A 22202-nucleotide genomic window follows, 5' to 3' on the forward strand; every position below is an offset into this window, starting at 1 on the left:
GTTTGGCACTGTGCTAGGTATGAGGTGACATATTCACCTTTTCAGAAAAAAAATCTTACAGAAACATATTTCTCAAATAATTTGTCATGAATATTGGAAAATATTGTTTAGTAACACATGTTCTTTTCAAAGCATAAATGATTAAATGTTATTCATGGAGGCCATGAACATTGTCTGCACGTCTGGCAAAAAACCTGTGGTTTATAATACATATTCAGGACAGCTTGGGGATGCAATGAAGAGTACACGAATCTGCAATAGATAACGATATCTTGGTTCAAAGTTAATCTACAAAATAGATTACACAGAGACTATGGCTAAGCTTCAAATTGTAACTGAAATGCAGGTCCAGCTGCTTACTGCTACAAAAGCCAATACTGTAGAGGCAGTTGCTGGTGTAAAGGAAAGTGATTTAATTTCAGGTGCTGGCCACCTCGAAGTTGGGGTTACTCATGTCTTAAAGCCCACCTCCCCATTTCAGTGGAGGCAGAGGTTTTTTATATGGAGGAAGAGGGGAGCAAAACAAAGACATCAGGGAGAGGGTTGAAATGTTCTCTACATGCAGACTAGCACAGTTCATTCCAATAAGGCAAGTGATGGTCCAGTGCGCATCATCCTGGTTTAGTCATCCTGACTTCATGTCATCCTGGCTCCATGGGCGAAAGTCAGAAAATCTTCTGTAGCTGGGATGCCTCAAGATCAGAGTTTGTATATTTTGAAACTAGTTCCTAGGATTCATATACAAACATGCTATTTATCCGCAAGCTACCTATTAGTCGGAGTCAGCACTTACAGAAACAATGCCAAAAGAATGATGGCGTGGGTTATAATTTCCCACCGGTACAATTTTTCACTGTTACAAAAATTATTTGGAAAAACACAATTGTAAAGAAATCTGAAGTGGTTTCATTAAATATTAAATTGTTGAAAACTGAACAATTTAAAATGGATGCTTAATGAAATTATTCCCTGGACACATACTTTAATAATGTCATTTAGAAAATAATTTTTAAATTTCCTACTGTGAGTGAATTTACAATTAAATATAGCTTTTATTATGCTTAGAAACCAAGTTGAGAATAAATTAAAAACAAGGTAATAAACTTTATGTAATAGACTGAATAATGCCCCCCCAAGGTGTTCCAATTCCCAAACCTGTGAATATGTTACCTTACGTGGCAAAAGGACTTTGCAGATAGGATGAAATTAAGAATCTTGACATGGGAGATTATCCTGGATTATCTGAGTGGTCCCAGTGTAATCACAAAGCTCCTCACAAAAGGGAGACTAGAGGGTCAGAGGGAAAAAAAGGGGATGTGGCAACAGAAGCGGATCAAAGTTAGAGATTTGAAGATGCTGAACTGCTGGCTTTGAAGATGGGGAAGGCAACCTCTACCAAGGAAAGCAGGCAGCCTCTAGCAAACGGGAACAGTAATTAAAGCAGTTCTCTCCTAGAGCCTTCAAAAGGAACACAAGCTTGATGACACCTTAAGTTTAGCCAAATGAGACTTCTGACCTACAGGACTGTACATAAGTTTGTATTGTTTTAAGCCAGTAAACTTGTGGTAATGTGTTAGAGCAATTGGCAACTACCACATTTTAAAAAATAATTGCACCTAATCCTGACAAAGTTATCATCAAATGGTGGAGAAAAGATGACAGTATGAGATTATCCTAATACTGGAATCAGTTGAATTAGTCATTGGAGTTCAGAGCAATTCTAAGAAGAGTATCCAGGTAGTTTGCTTTAATCCAATATATTAGAATCCTATTAAAAAGTAAATTGGAGGAATGGGTTTACTTTAAAGCTTTAATGTTATCTTTTGGTATATTTATTACGTTCTACTTTAAACTTTGTCTCTCCTTAATAGAGAAAAAAAGCAAGTCAATCCTTAGTTTCTTACCAAAAGATTTTAAACGTTAAAGCAGGGCACCTTTCGGCCAGCGATTACTCCTTGTGGCACTACCCGGTTCGGCCGGCGCCAGGCTGGAGGGCGCCCAAGAGCCCGACAGGGCTCACCGGGCGCGGGTGGAGGAAGAGGACTAGGAGGAGTCAGAGTTGGAGCAGGGGGAGGAGCCGGAGGAGCAGCAGGGGGAGGAGCCGGAGGAGGAGCAGGGGGAGGCTGTGGTCAGTAGTTGGACGTGTGCGAGCTGGGAATGATGCTGCAGAGGTTGCTGTTTGGAAGTGCGCGCCGCGTGATCCTCGGGTCCGCGGAGGCTGCGCTGTGGGGTGAGCTCTGCGGTCCTTGGGGAGAGGAAGAGTCCTGACTTCCGGCCCCAGGGAAGGGATGGCCTGGGTGGGGGCGCTCGCTTCTTTAGCGTTCCAGCTGAAAGTCAGACCCATTCCTCTCGGCACCTGGGGACGTAGCGCCCTTCAGTTCTTGTTCTGCGGTTGCCGGGTTATCGGAATCTGAGACTGCCGCGGGGGACGCCGGGAGGGGAGTAAACAGTGCTCCGCGGAGCTCACGTAGGAAGGCATTTATAAAGGTATTGGTGCTTGATTGAACGATGAAGGTGAATATTCGACTCTGGGAAGCCAACCAGATAGCCAGCTCCTGCCTAGGAGGGACGTAATGACCAGCCCAGCACGGCGAGTTCCACTTGTGACCCACTAGGAAGCAGCACTTATAGCTTGATGAAACAGTCACCCAGGAGGATAGTGTGTTAAAGCTGTAAAAGTAACACCGCTAATTTTACAGATGGCGGAAGGGAAGACGGAGCAAAGGTAGTCAGTGGAGACATTGAGTCTAGAATTCAGAGCAAGCCTCCATTCCTTTCTGTTTACTTTCGTGCTGCCTCTCGTTTAGCAACAACTGTTATTTGTGGATTCAAGCCCAGGACTGGCTGTCTTACCCCCTCCCCCTCCCAGGTGTTAATTTTAACTGTTGGTACATCCTCTGTAGTGTGTTGTGCTTGTTTTTTGGTACAGATTCTTTGTTGTTTGTTTTTACCTTTGTTCAACAACCATTTATTGAGTTTCTCACCAGCCAGGCCTCCTGCTGAGGATGCAGCCTCTGCAGTTCTCTTTTCCGTTTTGCGGGGAGATAGACACAAGTAAACAGTCACCATACACAGCCCCGTCTAGTGAGACTGCAATGGAAAGAAGAACTAACTGCCTGAGTTGGAGAAAGTTAGAGAAAAGGTGCCTTTTCATTTTACTATATGAAAATAAACAATAAAATACTGTAAGTCTCCTTTATACGGGCTCCCCATCCTACTCTCCTCTCCAGATATAGTTTGTTACCAATCCTTCTAAACACTTTTCTATAAGTATACACAAATAAATGTACACATAAATATATATAACAAAAATCTGTCATAGGTCACGTTTCATATATATTATTGATATTACATTATGATCTACAGTGCATTTTTTCTGTAGTTTTTTCTCACTTAGGTATTCAGAAGCTTTCTGTGACAACACACATAACCTCTTAACCCCTGCATATATCCGTAGTGTGGATTACCACAGTGTATTTATTCAATCCCCTGTTGATGAACATTTTGGTTTCCAACTTTTTGCTATTATAAAAAGATCTTCAATAATTATCATCGCATCTGCCCCCTTGTGTATATGTACAAGTATTTTACTAGACTAGATACCCAGAAGTGGGACTGTTGGATCAAAGTGGTGGTAACAAGTGGCATTACTGGGTCTTAAAGAAGGGAACAAGTGTACCAAGTAGAGATGAATGAGAAAGCTATTCCCTTCAGAAGAAACAGTGTGCATAAGTCATGCAGAAAAAGTGAAAGTATGTACTGTGTCAATTATTTAAACCTGACAGCAACTCTAAAAGATTATTCCCATTTTACAAATAATAAACTAAGTCCCAGAGAGTGTAAGTAATCAGAGCTAAGTGGGGAAGCCAGGAATTAAAGCTGGTGTATCTGACTGTAAAATCCCTGCTCTTACTACTATAAAATGTAGATAGGGCACATGTATTTTTTTTCTGTGCTACAACCCATGTTTGTTTAATATGTTTGGTATATTTCAAGATAACTATGGTAAATATTAATATCTAGGTAATAAGTTTTGATGTAAAGGTGTTTTACTATTCACTTTCTTGGCAAAAAAATCTTTTTTTTTTTTTTTTTTTTTTTTTTTTTTTTTTTTTTTTTATTTATTGTTATTTAATTACAGTTGTATGCCTTTTCCCCCATCCCTTCACCCCACCCCAGGTGAACCCACTTCCCTCCCCCCTCTCCACCCTCCCCCTTGGATTTGTTCATGTGTCCTTTATAGTAGTTCCTGTAATCCCCTCTACCTACTGTCCCCGCCCCCACCCCCCACCCCCGCCCTTGCTATTGTTACATTGTTCTTAACTTCAATGTCTCTGGTTATATTTTGTTTGCTTTTTCCTTCTATTGCTTATGTTCCAGTTAAAGGTGAGATCATATGGTATTTGTCCCTCACTTCCTGGCTTATTTCACTTAGCATAATGCTCTCCAGTTTCATCCATGCTGTTGCAAAGGGTATAAGCTCCTTCTTTCTCTCTGCTGCGTAGAATTCCATTGTGTAAATATACCATAGTTTTTGGATCCACTCGTTTGCTGATGGGCACTTCGGTTGCTTCCAGTATTTGGCTATTGTAAATTGTGCTGCTATGAACATTGGGGTGCACAGATTCTTTTGGATTGGTGTTTCAGTGTTCTTAGGGTATAATCCCAGCAGCGGAATTGCTGGGTCAAAGGGCAGTTCCATTTTTAGTTTTCTGAGGAAATTCCATATTGTTTTCCACAGTGGCCTCACCAGTCTGCATTCCCACCAACAGTGCACTAGGGTTCCCTTTTCTCCGCATCCTCTCCAACATTTGTTTGTGGATTTGTTTATGTTGGCCATTCTGACTGGTGTGAGATGATACCTCATTGTGGTTTTAATTTGCATCTCTCTGATGGCTAGTGATGCTGAGCATCTTTTCATATGTCTCTGGGCCTTCTGTATGTCTTCCTTGGAGAAGTGTCTGTTCAAGTCCTTTGCCCATTTTTTAATTGGGTTGTTTGTCTTCCTGGAGTGGAGTCGTGTGAGTTCTTTATATATTTTGGAGATCAGGCCCTTGTCTGAGGTATCATTGGCAAATATGCTTTCCCATATTGTTGGTTCTCTTTGTAATTTGGTGCTGTTTTCTTTAGCCATGCAGAAGCTTTTTATTTTGATGAGGTCCCATTTGTTTATTCTTTCCTTTATGTCCCTTGCTTTAGGGGATGTGTCTGTGAGGATGTTGCTGCGTGGAATGTCTGAGATTTTCCTGCCAATGTTTTCTTCAAGGACTTTTATGGTGTTACGGCTTATATTTAAGTCTTTTATCCATCTTGAGTTTATTTTCGTGTATGGCGTAAGTTGGTGATCGAGTTTCATTTTTTTGCACGTAGCTGTCCAGATCTCCCAACACCATCTGTTGAAGAGACTGTTTTTGCTCCATTTTATGCTCCTGCCTCCTTTGTCAAATATTAATTGATCGTATAGATTTGAGTTTATTTCTGGGCTCTCTATTCTGTTCCATTGGTCTATGAGCCTGTTTTTATGCCAGTACCAGGCTGTTTTGATTACCGTTGCCTTGTAATACAGTTTGATATCAGGTATTGTGATACCTCCTGCTTTGTCCTTCTTTCTCAAAATTGCTGCTGCTATTCGAGGTCGTTTATGGTTCCATATGAATTTCTGTAATGTTTGTTCTATATCTGTGAAATATGTCATGGGTACTCTAATAGGGATTGCATTGAATCTATAAATTGCTTTGGGTAGTATGGCCATTTTGATGATGTTAATTCTTCCAATCCATGAACATGGTACATGCTTCCATTTGTTTGTATCTTCCTTAATTTCTTTCTTCAGTGTTGTGTAGTTTTCTGAGTACAGGTCTTTTACCTCCTTGGTTAGGTTTATTCCTAGGTACTTTATTTTTCTTGTTGCTATATCGAATGGGATTTTTTTCCTGATTTGTGTTTCTGCAGTTTCGTTGTTGGTGTACAGGAATGCCTTTGATTTCTGGGTATTGACTCTGTATCCAGCTATTTTGCCAAATTCATTTATTAGGTCGAGTAGTTTTTGAGTGGAGTCTATAGGGTTTTCCATGTACACTATCATGTCGTCTGCAAACAGTGACAGTTTCATTTCCTCCTTTCCAATTTGGATGCCTTTTATTGCTTTTTCTTGTCTGATTGCTGTGGCTAGGACTTCCAATACTATGTTGAATAGGAGTGGTGAGAGAGGGCATCCTTGTCTTGTTCCTGATCTTAGTGGGAAAGCTCTAAGTTTTTGTCCATTGAATGTGATGCTGGCTGTAGGTCTCTCATATATGGCCTTAATTATGTTGAGGACTGCTCCCTTTATTCCCACTTGGCTGAGTGTTTTTATCAGAAATGGGTGCTGTATCTTATCGAATGCTTTTTCCGCATCTATTGATATGATCATGTGATTTTTGTCTTTGCTGTTGTTGATGTGATGTATTATGTTTATTGATTTGCGAATATTGTACCATCCTTGCATCCCTGGGATGAATCCCACTTGGTCATGGTGGATGATCTTTTTAATATATTGCTGGATGCGGTTTGCTAATATTTTGTTGAGAATTTTAGCGTCTATGTTCATCAGCGATATTGGCCTGAAGTTTTCTTTCTTCGTTGTGTCTTTATCTGGTTTTGGGATTAGGATGATGTTGGCTTCATAAAAAGAGTTTGGGAGTCTTCCATCAGTTTGGATTTTTTCGAATAGTCTGTGAAGGATAGGGGTTAGTTCTTCCTTAAATGCTTTGTAGAAATCTCCTGTGAAACCATCTGGTCCAGGGCTTTTGTGTGATGGGAGTTTCTTGATGACTGCTTCAATTTCCTTTGCTGATATTGGTCTGTTCAGGTTTTCTGCTTCTTCTTCAGTCAGTTTTGGAAGATTATATTTTTCTAGAAATGTGTCCATTTCATCTAGGTTTTCAAATTTCTTAGCATATAGGTCTTCATAGTAATTTCTTACGATCCTTTGTATTTCTGTGGTATCAGTTGTAATCTCTCCACTTTCATTTCTAATTCTGTTTATTTGGATCCTCTCTCTTTTCTTCTTGATAAGCCTACTTAAAGGCTTGTCGATTTTGTTTATCTTTTCAAAGAACCAGCTTCTGGATTCATTGATCTTTACAATTGTGCTTTTAGTCTCTATGTCATTTAGTTCTGCTCTGATCTTGGTTATTTCCTTCCTTCTGCTTGCTCTGGGCTGTCTTTGTTGTTGTTCCTCCAGTTCTTGTAGGCGTAGGGTTAGGTTGTTTGTGTGAACTGTTTCTAACTTCTTAAGGTAGGCCTGTATTGCTATGAACTTCCCTCTCAGGACTGCCTTAGCTGTGTCCCATAGGTTTTGGGTTGTTGTGAGTTCGTTTTCATTTGTTTCCAGGAAGTTTTTGATTTCTTCCCTAATCTCGTTCTTGACCCATTCATTGTTTAATAGCATGCTATTCAGTCTCCATGATTTTGAGTGTTTTGGGTTTTTACCCTTGGGGTTGGTTTCTAGTTTCAGACCCTTGTGGTCAGAGAAGATGCTTGATATGATTTCAATTTTCTTGAATTTGTTGAGGGTTGCTTTGTGTCCTATCATGTGGTCTATCTTTGAAAAAGATCCATGGACACTTGAAAAGAATGTGTATTTTGCTTCTTTGGGATGAAAAGCTCTGTATATATCAGTTAAGTCCATTTCCTCTAGGGTATTGTTAAGTGACACAATATCTTTGTTAATCTTTTGTTTGGAAGACCTGTCCATTTTTGATAGTGGGGTGTTAAAATCCCCTACTATAATTGTGTTGCTGTCAATATCTTTCTTGAAATCCTCCAAGATTTTCTTTATGTATTTGGGTGCTCCTATGTTGGGTGCATATATATTTATAATGTTTATGTCTTCTTGGTGGATTCTTCCTTTGAGTATTATGAAGTGACCTTCTGGGTCTCTCTTTATGGCCCTTCTTTGGAAGTCTATTTTGTCTGATATGAGTATTGCTACCCCTGCTTTTTTTTCCTGTCCGTTTGCTTGGAAAATTTGTTTCCAGCCCTTCACTTTCAGTCTGTGTGAGTCTTTTGTCCTGAGATGGGTTTCTTGTAGGCAGCATATGTGTGGGTCATGTTTTCTTATCCATTCAGCTGTTCTATGTCTTTTGATTGGAGCATTTAATCCATTTACATTTAAGGTTATTATCGATAGGTAGTTATTCATTGCCATTATTTCCTACCTGTGTTCCTCTGTCTTTCTCTTTTCCTTCCTTTCCTTAAAGCAGTCCCTTTAGCATCTCTTGCAGAGCTGGTTTGGTGGAGCTGTATTCTTTTAGACTTCTTTTGTCTGGGAAGCTCTTTATTTGGTCTTCTATCTTGATTGAGAGCCTTGCTGGGTAAAGTAGTCTTGGTTGGAGGCCTCTGGTTCTCATTACTTGGAATATTTTTTGCCATTCTCTTCTGGCTTGGAGCGTTTCCATTGAGAAGTCATTTGCTAACCTTATTGGGGCTCCCTTGTATGTTACTTCCTTTTTCTCCCTTGCTGCCTTTAAGATCCTCTCTTTGTCTTGGAAATTTGCCATTTTAATTATGATGTGTCTTGCAGTGGGTCTCTTTGGGTTCCTCTTGTTTGGGACTCTCTGTGATTCCTGGATTTGGGTGACTTTTTCTCTCCTCAGATTAGGGAAATTTTCCATCATTACTTTTTCAAACAGGTTTTCTATCCCTTGCTCTTCTTCTTCTCCTTCTGGTATTCCTATTATACGGATGTTGTTACGTTTCATGTTGTCCTGCATTTCCCTTATTGCCTCTTCATTCTTTCTGAGCCTCTTTTCCTTTTCTTGTTCCTTCTGGGTGTTTTTTTCTACTTTATCCTCCAGCTCGCTGATCCGATCCTCTGCTTCATCAAGTCTGCTTTTAATTCCTTCTACTGTGTTCTTCAATTCAGAAATTGTATTCTTCATTTCCTCTTGGCTCTTGTTGATATTTTCTATTTCCTTTTTCATGTTGATATAGTTTGCAGTGAGTTCATTGTAGTTTCCTTGTAGTTTCTGGTAGTTCTCTTTGAGCTCAGAGAGCTCAGTGAGCTTCCTGATGACCATTGCTTTGAACTCAGTATCTGATAGTTGACTTGCCTCTTTTTCGGTTAGTATTCTTTCTGAGACTTCCTCCTTTCCTTTCATTTGGGAATTGTTTCTTTGTCTTCCCATTGTTTGTGAGGCTCTTCTTGTTGGCCTCTGCTTCTTAAATTGCTTTGTTCTGAATCCCTGGGTTTATGATATGAACTTTTATGGTAGAATGCCAATGGGATTCGGTGGTGCTGTCTCTTTACTCTCCTGTGCTCACTGGTCTTGAGCTGACGTTTATGTGTTTAACACGGTCTAACTCTAGTCTTTTCAGCACTCCAGGTTTTGTTGTCGCACCTGTGGGAAAAATAGAAAGGGGGGGAGAAAGAAAAGGAAAAAACAAACAAACAAACGAAAAAAACCAAAGATGGGAAGGAGGGAAATAGGAAATAGGAAAGGAGGAAAGGGAGGAAGGAGGGAAGAAGGATTAAAGAAAGATCGGAGGCAAGATAAGAAGGAATTTTAACAAAAATTAAAACATAGAAATAGATAAAAGAAGGGAGGAAGAAGACATAAAAATGGTAAAGGATGGGAGGAAGAAGGAATGAAAGAAAAAAAAGAGAGAGAGAGGAAGAAGGAGTTCAGGGGGAAAGGAAAAGGGAAAAAAAAAAAAAAAAAAAAAAAAAAAAAAAAAGGGAAAAAAAAAAAAAAATCTTCTGTTGGCTTTAAACCGTTCAGGTTATTTCTGCTGTTGTCCTGTCTGTGCAACGGGAGGCGGTGGTTGGAAGGATTGGTTTCACTTTTCTTCCTTCCTGGGTCACACTCTTCACTGTTTTGTAGGTGTGGTCCCTGGCAGGCAATCAGGCCGTTGATCAGCCAATCCAGCAGCTTTGTTCTTGGGACTCTCGAGTGGCCGCTCCAGCCGCTTTGGCTCGGGACGCGTGCGCGCGCAGCAGGGGAATCCAGCCGCTTCGGGTTTGTGACGTTATTTGGGCTCTGAGCGCGCAGCCGGCCGACCGATCGAGCCGCCCAGGCTAGGGAGGCTGGCGCGCCGCAAACTGCTGGTTCAGCCGCCTTGGTGTTACGTCTCTCGCCAGCCCCTTTGTGCTTGGGAAGTGCGCATCCAGCCGGCCCTACGCTTGGTGAGCGCGCAGCCCGCCGCCGAGCCAGAGGCTCTACGCTTGGGGGCCCGATCCAGCTGTCCCGCAAAAAAATCTTTTAAAATTATAGATTTATAGAAATTCTTGGATGACATCATGGAAATCATATAACATTTATTTTATATATCAGGAACTTAGGCTCAAGAAAAACAAACTTAAGAGACTGAGAAACACCAGCTCAAATAGCTATACAAGTGGCATAACACGACAGTCCCCACTTTGCTCAAGCACTGTGCTTCACAGAAGGCTCTTGTGTTCGTCTGTTCCTTATGTAAATGAAAGGAGAAAATACTGAGTTTCTCTCTGTTTTTAAAGCTAGGATTTCTTGGCCTATGAACTTTCAAAGTCATTCCATGAGGTACTGATTTCACCCCATAGCCAATAAGTCCGCAAGTAATACCTACAGTACCAGAGTTAACTATGATACACGTAGGAAGGTCAGGTACCATCCTGTCCCTCACAATCACTTGAATTCAGACCGAAGTTGGAAGAGCAAGAACAATGAGTTAGGAGACCAAAGGTGGTGTTCGGAGTCTCTTCTGTTAGGATCAGGGCATCAGATCAATACACTCACCATCCCTGCCTCCATTGGCCTGTGGCTATTTCATAGTGGACATTAGGGTGAAGTTACTGGTAGGTAGGGCAGGTCTGATGCCTCAGAGGTAGGATTTTATTTCCCACTATTTGTTTATTTATTTAAAGATTTTATTTATTGTATTTTTAGAGAAGGGAAGGGAGGGAGAAAGAGAGGGAGAGAAACATAAATGTGTGGCTGCCTCTTACGTGCCCCCCTATTGGGGACCTGCCCGGCAACCCAGGCATGTGCCCTGACTGGGAATCGAACTGGTGACCCTTTGGTTCAGAGGCTGGCACTCAGTCCACTATGCCACACTAGCCAGGGCCATTTTCTGCTTTTTTTTTTTTTAATATAATGGTGACAATTCCCTTATCTTTGAATTTTTTTATTCTGTTTATTTAAACAAAAAAATTTCACCTGTTTTTTGTCCCCTCCTCCTACCCCCAGTAGTTGAACCCCCACCCACATCTGGCAAACATCAATCTGTTCTTCATATCTAGGAGTTTTTCACATACATTTTAAAAGATTTCACATATGATGCCCTGGCTGGTGTGGCTCAGTGGATTGAGGACTGGCCTGCGAACTGAAGGGTCACCGGTTTGATTCCCAGTCAGGGCACATGCCTGGGTTGTGGGCCAGGTCAGGTCCCCAGTGGGCGGTACATGAGAGGCAACCACACATTGATGTTTCTTTCCCTCCCTTTCTCCCTCCCTTCCCCTCTGTCTAAAATAAATAAATAAAATCCTTAAAAAAAAAGATTTCACATATGAGACATCATATAGTATTTGTTTTTCTCTGACTTATTTCACTTCGCATAATGCCCTTGAGGTCTATCCATGTTGTCACAAATGGCAAGATTTTATTCCTTTTTTATGACTGGGTAATATTCCATTGTATGTATGTACCACAGTTTCTTTATTCATTTACATATTGATGGACACTTCTTGGTTATTGTAAGTAATGCTGCAGTGAAATGAGGTGAATATATCTTTGAATTAGTGTCTTTGTTTTCTTTGGATAAATACCCACGGTGAAAGTGCTGACTACAGTAGATGCAACAGTCCCTCTTCAAGCTGGAAGGAGTGGCTTTGTCATTCAACCCTGCCTTAGCTCTTCATTGTCTCTCAAACCTTTGTGCTTGCCCAAGCGTCTATTATGTCTTTAATAGCTCCCAGTAGTTGAGGATATGCCAAGACCTGTCAGTGTCCCAAAGGGGTGGATCTCAGATTGACTGCATGCCAGACCATCAGCTTTTAAAATATGCAAATGTATACAGTCCTGTGGGACTGAAAATGTAAGCCCAACTGGCCACCAGATCCATACAGTCTGGAGATGTACCCTTGGTGGCAGTCACTTAAATCAGGACTTACATACTTTTGATGTAGCTGGAGGGTAGGGTAATTGAGGCAAAGGAGGAGTAAGGAAGATTGTAAGGTTTGATAAATTATGCTGGTAAGGTGGGTTGAAAGGCTTGGACTGTATCCTGTACTAAGGAGTTTGGTCTGTAAAATAATGTGGGCTGTCCTGTAATGTAGGCTGTAGGGAGAACCCAGATATGGTTAGACTTACTGGTGTGGAAGTAGCAAAATTAGAGTCTATTGAAAGATTAGGCTGAAAAAGGTAAAAAGCAGATACAATGTATATTACTACTCTTGAAATCCTCAAGAGAACTACACCTGATCTTTGAGTAAATCCCAAATATCCAGTTCTTCTTCAGTATAGGAACAGATCACTGTTTCTTTGGCTAAGCACCGGATAAAGTGGTTGATTTACAATTAGAGGCCTTGTTGTACCAAAAAAACCCCAAACCAAAAACAAAAAACACACTGTAGCTTTAAAGAAAGAATTAGTTTGGAGTAGAGGCTCATACCAAGAGAGGCCCGGAGAAGGTGAGACTCGTTAAGGAGAGGGGCTTGCTTCAGGCTTTGGCTCAGCACGGAAAGGTAAGGAAAAGAAATCATCTTTGCTGATTACACACCCAGTTCTTCCCAGCACCCCTGGGAAGAACAGTCAGTATAGCTGAATTAGAGAAAGTTAAATGTCAGTTTTAACAAGAAAAATACAACTATCTTTTCTTTAGTTACACAGGCTACATTTTGTGATTATGTTTCCCAGTGGCTAAATGCCACAATCTTGAGTTTAATGTAATTTTTAAAATTACCATACTTTTCCAGTTCCTAACAGTGAGGAATAGTTAACAAGTGTGAATTCAGCCTGCTGGCCCTTTATATTCTGGGAATCCACAAAACAGCTAGTTGAAAGAAAGAGTTTGATTCCAGGTGTTTTAAGATCTAATCTTGACAAAAAAATGAACCAACTTTTTAAAATCTGAAGATGAGAAAGCCTGTATTTTTTTTAATTTACTTATTGTGGCAAAATATATATAACATATATAACATTCTAAAAATTTTCATCATCCCCAACAGAAACTGTACCTATTAAGCAGTAACTCCCTATCTGCTCCCCCACCCCCACCCCTGTCCCCAGCTGCCCAGTGCTCTGGTAACCTCTAACCTATTTTCTCTTTCTATGAATTTAACCTGTTCTAGGTTTGTCATATAAGTAGAATCATAAAATATCCCTTTTGTGTCTGGCTTATTTCACTCAGCATGTTTTCAATGTTGTAGTTCATCTTGTGGTATGTGTCAGAACTTTATTCTTTTTTATGGCTGAATAATATCCCATTGTAGGTACATGTCACATTTTTAAACCCATTCATCTATTGATGAATACTTGGGTTGTATCCACCTTTTGGCTATTGTAAATAATGCTGCTGTGAGCACTGGTGTATAAATATCTATCTGAATCCCTGTTTTCAATTCTTCTGGGTACATACCTTGCTACATAACAAGCTATGTTTGGGTCAATGACTACCTGCATATATGCATATATGATAGTCCCATGGGATTAGAATGGAGCTGAAAACTTCCTGTCTCCTAGTGACAGCTCAGCGCCTGACTTCAAAGGAATTGCCAAGGATAAGAAGGTTGCAAAAATCAACAAGGCTGTGGTTGAGATGGCAGACAGCTTTAAAGTAGGTGTAGATGAGGATGACATTGAGAATCTCCTGGAGGTGGTTGCTGAGGAGTGGATTGATGAGTTGGAACTAGAACATGAATGCATAACTGAAGAGGCAAGAGAAAAGGAAACTGCAGGAGAGGAAAAAGAAGAACCACACCCAAAAATTCACAGTGAAGGGTTTAGCAGAAGCTTTTGCAGACCTCAATGGGCTCCTTAAAAAGTTTGAAAACATGGACACCAACACCAAAAGGTTGTCATTAACAGAGAAAGTTCATGTTGCATTATCTACTTTAAAAGAAAATCTTCAACGAAAAAAGTACACCAAGCAAACCACCATGGACATATTTCTGAAAAAGTGACACCTCAAGAAAAGCCTCAGGCAGGTCTTTTGGGAGGTGTTCCAGAAGAAGGCATCGTTATCACAGGAGATGACAGTTCCCTGTGTGTTACTGTCCCTGAAGACCTTCCAGTGGGACAGGATGAGAAGGTGGAAGACAGTGATGCTGATATCAGATCCTGACCCTATGTAGGTCCAGGCTAGTGTGTATTCGTGTCTTAGTTTTTAACAACAACAACAAAAAAGTTTAAAAAGTAAAAATAAGTAAAAAAGTAAATATTTTTAAAATAGATAAAGCTTATGCAATAAGGACATGAAAAGATTTTTGTACAGCTGTACAATGTGCTTGTTTTAAGCTGTTATTACAAAAAAGTCAAAAAGTTTTAAAAAATCAAAGTTTATAAAGTAAAAAGGTTACATACAGCAACCTAAGGTTAATTGATTATTGGACGAAAAATAACTAAATAAATCCAGTGTAGCCTAAGTGTACAGTGTTTATAAAGTCTACAGTAGTGTACACTAATGTCCGAGGCCTTCGCATTCACTCACTCACTGACCCAGAGCAACTTCCAGTCCTGCAAGCTCCGTTCATAGTAAGTGCCCTACAGGTGTGCCATGTTTTATCTTTTATACCATAATTTTACAGTGCCATTTCTATGTTTAGATACACGTTTAGATATACTCAAATATTCACCATTGCATTACACTTGCCAATGGCATTCAGTAGGGTAACATGCGGTACAGGTCTGTAGCCTAGGAGCAACAGTCTGTACCATGGAGCCTAGGTGTGTAGTAGGCTGTACCATCTAGGTTTGTGTTAAGTGCAGCCTGTCATGTTCACACAAAGATGAAATCGCCTAGTGATGCATTTCCTAGAACGTATCCCATTGTTAAGTAACACATAACTGTATAATTTCCCCATAAATTTGAAATATTACTGTTATCAGATACCAAATTACCACAGGTGGTACATTGTGGGTCTGTTTCTGCACTTAGAACTTTGAGACTCCTTATGTCAGTTTCACACTATTTAACACAGGTTCACATTATATTTAATATTTCAAACAACATTTGAAGCATTATTTACCTTATAGTGGTCATTTTGTTGTGAAATATGAATACTAACTTTGCTTTTAATTAAAATTGTGCTTTCACTTTTTAAAATATAATTCTGGACCCATAGAAAAGTCACAAAAGTAAAATAGTTTCCTTTATTTTTACCCAACTTCTTCCTATAAACATCTTACCTGATACAATTATTGAAACCAGGAAATTAATTTTGACACAATACTATTAACTAATCCAGAGACGTTATTTAAATTCCACCAGTCTCCTGCCCTGGCTGGTGTGGCTCAGCGGACTGAGCACTAGCCTACAAACCAAAAGGTCACCAGTTTGATTCCTGTCAGGGTCCATGCCTGGGTTGCGGGCCAGGTCCCTGGTTGTGGGCATGTGAGAGGCAACCGATTGATATCTCTCTTCCTTTCTTTCTCCCTCACTTCCCCTCTCTCTAAAAAATAAGTAAAATCTTAAAAAAAAAAAAAACCCACTAGCTTTCTCACTGATGCCTCTTATAGTTCCAGACCCAATCCAAGATCCTACATTTGTATTAAGTTGTTGCGGCTCCTTTGATTCGATCTGTGACAGTTCCACAGTCTTTGTCTTTCATGACTAACACTCTTTTTTTAGTGTACTTACATTTAGCCTTTATTTTATAAAGCATAGGTATTTGAACAGAGTTAAAATTCCATTGCATATACTTTTTTAATTAAGGTTTTATTTTTAGAGGGGAAGGGAGAGAAACATCAATGTGTGGTTGCATCTCGTGCGCCCCCAACTGGGGACTTGGCTGGCTACCCAGGCATATACCCTAGACTGGGAATTGAACCGGCAACCTTTTGGTTCACAGGCTGGCACTCAACCCACTGAGCCACCCAGCTAGGGCATGGCTGACACTTTTAAGAGTACTGGTTATTTTATGTGTTGGTTTGAGATTTTCTGATTAGATTCAGGGTATGCATTTTTGGCAAGAATACAAAGGAAGTGGTGTGTTCTTCTCAGTGCATCACATCAGGGTACATGTTATCAACATACCTTATTACTAGTGACCTTTGAATAACTGGTTACTGGTATCTTTCAGGTGTCGTCTTTTGTATAATTAGTATCTCTTGAGGGATACTATCCCATTTCTCAACACACTTTCATCTACTAACTCTAGTATCTATCAATGGTTCTTGCTACAATTATTACTGGGGTTTTTACCTAATGATGATGGTATTTCCATCATTCCTTCTACATTTATTAGTTGAAACAATCCCATTTCCCCACTCACTCAATTATATCCTTAGTATTGACCTGTGGATTTATTTTGTTTTATGGTTATTTACTCATTACCATATTATGTTACCAATTATTTAACAGAAACAGTACCATTAAGTATTTACAAGTGCTTTCAAATGTAAGATCCTCATATCACGTGGCTTATTATCTTTGCTTGTAAGGGAAAATGAAATAAAAATTTTCTTAATATTGTAACTTAGATCATGATAAGATTTACATATTACTTACACAATTCACTCAACAAATGTTTTATGTGTGTTTACAAATTCACTCCAGTGAAGGGGCTTGGAGAGGGCAGAATATAGAGCTGGCAGAAAGCCAGCCATTAAGCAAGCAGGGCAGGAAGATAGGTCTGCATCCTCCTGCTCACTCAGACTGTACAAAATATACATTGACTACAGTTTAGTGAAATCAAAAGATCAAGTACAGTTGGCTGACTAGAACTGGGGGGAAACTCCTTCAACCTTCTCTCTGCAGATATTAAATAGTGATACCATTTTGAAGGTGCCTATATTACTTATTCTTTCCAGGTTTGAACTCAATAAAAGGAAACCACCACAATTTTTGTACTGCTGTTTTCAAAGATGTCACTTATGAGGAACTTAAAAACCTCTTGAATTCCAAAAAAATTATGTTAATTGATGTTAGAGAGACATGGGAAATTCTTGAGTATGGAAAAATTCCGGGGTCTGTCAATATACCATGTAAGTTATATGTGTGTTAAACTGATTCATTACAAAAAATTATATATATTCAGCCAATTTACCGTAGATAAAATTTAATTGAGAGTCTTTACATTTTTTTCAGTGGGTGAGGTAGGTGAAGCTCTACATATGAACCCAGAGGACTTCAAAGAGAAGTATAATGAAGTGAAGCCATCCAAATCTGACAGTCTAGTGTTTTCTTGTTTAGCTGGAGTGAGAAGCAAGAAGGCTCTGGCCACAGCAATATCTCTGGGCTTTAACAGGTACATAGATGAAGCATAAAAATGGATTCAAGAATGTATATTGCAAAGTTTCATATGTACTACATTTTTGCTGCAGTACTGAAGAACTTATAATTACTGCTAGTAATGGCAGTCTAGCGAGAGTAAGAGCCTCTATCGTTTCATACTACTCAAAAGTAACACAATCTTTTAAGTAGGCTGAAAGTCTAAATAGTATGGTGAGTAGCTACTACATCTCTAAATCTCTAAAGTTCATAAAGTTCCTATCAACTTCGTGTTATAAAGCAGGAGAAAATGTTTACAGCACTGTTTGGTATGTTTGCAGTGCCAAACACTATGCTGGAGGATGGAAGGAATGGGCATCCTACGAATATTCAGAGAAGAAACAAGGAAACTGAATTTTGGAATACAAGCTGGATCTTTCCTTATGTATGTGCGGCAAGGAGAGATCAATGGAATGAGGGAGAGAATAAAAATCTAACCCTGGCACCACTGGCCAGTGGTAAGGAGATTTTTGTGTAAGTCAATTATTTGTCGAATCCTTTTCCCAACTGTAAATTGAGAATACCACTTCCCCCTGCCTACTTGCAAAGGCTATTGAAGATCAAGACCCTGTAAGTGACTTGCCATAGATATATAAGGGTTGGGATTCCAGGAATTAATTTTTAAACAGTTTAGTATAGTTCAATAGTATTCCAAAAGACCAGGTTCCTTGTGTTTCCAAATCATAATGTGTGACCATTTGTGTTAGTGTATCTTCTATCCACTACAGGCTAGGAGTTAGGCCAGATTATTAAACAGACTTGACATTAAAACACCAAGAATCTGGGATCCTTGTAAGTCGATGAAATAATAATGAAAATACATCGACAGCATCCAAAGACTTATGGCAATGTTGTGACCAGTATGGTAGTGATATAACTTTCAATTTAAAAATTATGATCCGGCCCTGGCTGGTGTAGCTTAGTGGATTGAGCGCAGGCCTGCAAACCAAAGGGCTGCTGGTTCGATTCCTAGTCAGGGCACATGCTTGTGTTGCAGGCCAGGTCCCCAGTTAAGGGTGCATAAGGGGCAACCATACATTGATGTTTCTCTCCCTCTCTTCCTCCCTTCCCCTCTCTCTAAAAATAAATAAATAAAATCTTTTAAAAAATTAATATGATCTATAGGGATCAAAATCAGAACAGTGATTGCTTCTGTTGAGGGAAGGAGAAAAGGAGGAATATTTATAGGGTGATAGAAATGCCCTGTGGTTCATAGGTCTACACATTTATCAAAACTCATTTAAATGGACACTTAAAAATGTATTTTCTATAATTGTATCAATTAAAATAATAAACAGGGGAAAAAGCTTAACCACTAGCATGAGTATGTTCCTTTGGAATGTCTTACACTTGTTAGTGCACTAGTGCCGGGTGGTAAAACAAATTTGTGCTTTCTTCCATCTGTACCTCTTCGGACCCATCTGTTTATCACCCAGATCCTGTAAAGCCTAGCAAGTGCATGAGAACTTGGTTTGTCCTAAATGATATATATTAGCCACTGGAAAGTCTGGAGTAGGGATGGGATGTGATCACATCGAGCTTCTATTTCTGATAATGTCAATCAAGTTTCTAGCAGAGCAACCTCCCTACAAGAACTAGAAAAGCTGGGAAATCCATACATGTAATGTGCATACACACACACACACTTCAATGCTGCTTCATCCTCTCTACAGCTCTGAGATTGTGCCTTTTCATATCCTTGCTGCCTTAGTATATTTGCTCTAGTATTAATATTTTATATATGTATAAATATTACATATATATAAAATCTGCTTAAAGGCCGATCCGGGGAGAAGGAAAGCTGTACAGAATGAGCTACTGTTGAATTACTAAACCCATCAAGGAACGGGAATCTGGGTTAAATACACCAGGCTTTTATAGTTTAGTTGGAACCCCTGAAAAGCTTACTGTAGGAGTGGAGGTGAACCAGAAACTGACCAGCCCTTATAAAAAAGGCCAGCTTTGAATCAACTAAATGCCTGAATAGATTAAGGTGATCTCGATACCCTTAAAGGCCTACCAGAAGTAAATCCTCTCTAGGACAAAGGTAGCATTTGTCTAGCTACAGCAGGGGTTGGCAACAGTAAATATTTTAAGTTGCCATAAAGTCTCTGTTAATCAACTGCTACTGTAGCACAGAAACAGCCATAGACCATACATAAACAAGAGTGTGGCTGTTTTTCCAATAAAACTGTTTATGGTTACTTAAGTTTGAATTTTGTATAGGTTTCATGTATTGCCAAATATTCTTTTAATTATTTTTCATCCATTAAAAATAAAGCAAACATTCTTAGATCAGAGATCAGCCCAAAACAAGTGGCAGGTGGGATCTGGCCCATCCCTGACCCAGAACCACAAATGACGCAAAGGAGTTTTTCATATCAGTGTTCAGAATTCTATCAAATCTTACTAGAAGTAGCAGTAAATAGGGCCTCATGATTGAAAAATAAAAAAGACAATAGAAACAGATCCAGAAAAGAGCTACACATGGGAGTCTTCAGCCACTTTAAAATAACTTTGGTTTATATATTCAATAACTTATGATAAAAAAGAAGTTTATTACAGGAATAGGAACTACAAAAACATATCAAATAGAAATTCTAGAATTTAAAAATATTACAATAACTGAAATTTAAAACCCAACAGATGGTAGATAGGTTTAACAGATTAGCCACAGCTGATGGTTAAAAAATGAAAAAACTGAAATACATATATTAACATGGATGACTCTCTCAGTGTTGAGAGAAAAAGCAAATTTCAACATACGCAAGAGTTTGAAAACAAGCAAAATGCCATTTATTATTTACAAATGCATATGTATATACATACAATTAAGTTATGAGAATAATAAATACAAAATTTATAATGGCTTCCTTTGGAGAGAGAAGAGCATAGGCTTTAACAATATGGTTAACATTTCCCCAACTTAGAGACGTACCAGTTTGTACAATTATAATACCTTTGGATTCCTGGTACTCTTTTGAAGAAAAAACTATGATAAATAATGTATCCTGTTTGGGTATCCTATGCCCAATATAATTGTACTTGTATCTTTTTTAAAAACTAAGGGCTAATAAATTAATTAGAATAATTTATTTACTATATTAAAGTGGTAAAAAAATTTTAGTTGTCAGTTTTTCTGAAATAAAAATTTAACAATTATATATCTGAAATTGCACTGACTTTTGCAATAAAACTCAAGAGTAAAAACTACTACTAAGGCCGGTGGTATCAGATAACTCGAAACATAAAAATATAGCATATTACTTAACATATTTAAGTGGCTGTTTTGTTTTAATGATGGGAGAATATCACTTTTAATTACCTTTGCATTACCAGAGTAAAGTTTTAGAAATGTGAAACAGAAAAAGTGTCAACAGTGGACAGCCTCAAGAGCTCTGAATTAATCGAAGTATCTCAGGTTTCCTTCATTTACGTTTCTTTCTTACCTGCCTTATGGTCTCAGTGAGGTCTCTTGGATTCTGTGATAATGCACCCTTTTGCTATTTAGTATGTATATACCATAGAAATACTGGATAGAGGCCTACCTCTATCTCAACAGCTAATTGGTGAGAAATTTGTATTATTAAGGACAAGTGGAAAATTAAATACTGCTTCTATCATCCATTAACAATTACTTTTCAGTGTCTAAAAGGGCAACAGTTTATTAGTGAAAAAATGTGATTTTGTTACCACCTCTTTTCCATGCTTCAGCATTCTCCAGGAGCAAACTAAGAAGGGAAAGGGGAAAGAGAAATTTTAATAAAGACAGTAATGGAAGAATCTGGTTGAAGTGTATCCAGATGGGGTAACAGTTTCCTGTGTGAATCCATACAATATGGTACTTGTGTATAGGTACACAATATTTTGGGTTCCTGTTTGCATTCATTTAACATTAATGGGTAAAGAAGGCAGGTGAAACTTGCAGCCGAACATCTGCGGGCAGGAATGACAATGAGATCCCTCACTGAAAACAGAAGATAAAGTGAAACTGAATACCAAACAAATGATACCTAGTCCCCTGGCCTCCCTTGTCTCTAAGAACTAACACAACCCTCAGTTCATACCCCTCAGGCAGAAAGCTCGAAGCTTCCTCTCTAGAAAAGAAAGGACCCATCCCAAAGAAAAAGCTTCAGAATATGATACTGAATTTTAAAATTCTCCAAAAAGGATTTAAAAGAACTTTAAAAGTGAGATGAAGATGGAATCTATGAATTTTAAAAGACTTAAAAGATTTATCGGTGAATTACAACGTGTGGTCCTCATTTAGATCCTGACTAGAATTATTTAACAATATTTCATAATATTTAAGAGATAACAGAAAATTTTAACACTGAGTATTTGATATTACAAAATTATTATGACTAATTCTTGTTTAGGTACAATAATACTTTTATAGTGTTCTCTTACAGAGCAATTATCTTTTAGGAGTACATACTGAAATAAGTATGAGTGAAATGATATCTTGAATTGCTTCAAAATAATATGCATGTTAGGAGAAGTGGGTGAGAGTTTAGATAAAATAAAATTGGCCGTGAATAACTGTTGGAACTGGGTAATTGGTATGTGGGGAGGTTCATTACACTATTTTATCTACTCCATATATGTTGATTTAAAATTTCTATAAGAGGCTGGAAACAAACTCTTAAGTCATATGTATTTTAATTTCCAAAGTAAAAGTTTTTAAACAATATAGGTAAACTTAAATGAAAAATTAGAGTTAAGTCAATGATTATGATATATAATCATTC

The 22202-nt window shown here is 38.7% G+C and overlaps 1 protein-coding gene across 1 annotated transcript; it reads left to right on the top strand.

Annotated features, from left to right (window-relative positions):
- Positions 1–2104: 2104 nt before the first annotated feature.
- LOC112296975 (thiosulfate sulfurtransferase like domain containing 3) lies at positions 2105–17918 on the top strand. Its single transcript, XM_024551759.4, has 4 exons — positions 2105–2230; positions 16992–17165; positions 17269–17428; positions 17733–17918. The coding sequence occupies exons 1-4, from the start codon at positions 2158–2160 to the stop codon at positions 17803–17805; spliced, it is 480 nt and encodes a 159-aa protein (XP_024407527.1). The 5' UTR covers positions 2105–2157; the 3' UTR covers positions 17806–17918.
- Positions 17919–22202: the final 4284 nt, after the last annotated feature.

This window comes from Desmodus rotundus, chromosome 11, assembly GCF_022682495.2.
Source record: "Desmodus rotundus isolate HL8 chromosome 11, HLdesRot8A.1, whole genome shotgun sequence".
Classification (NCBI taxonomy): Eukaryota; Metazoa; Chordata; class Mammalia; order Chiroptera; family Phyllostomidae; genus Desmodus; species Desmodus rotundus.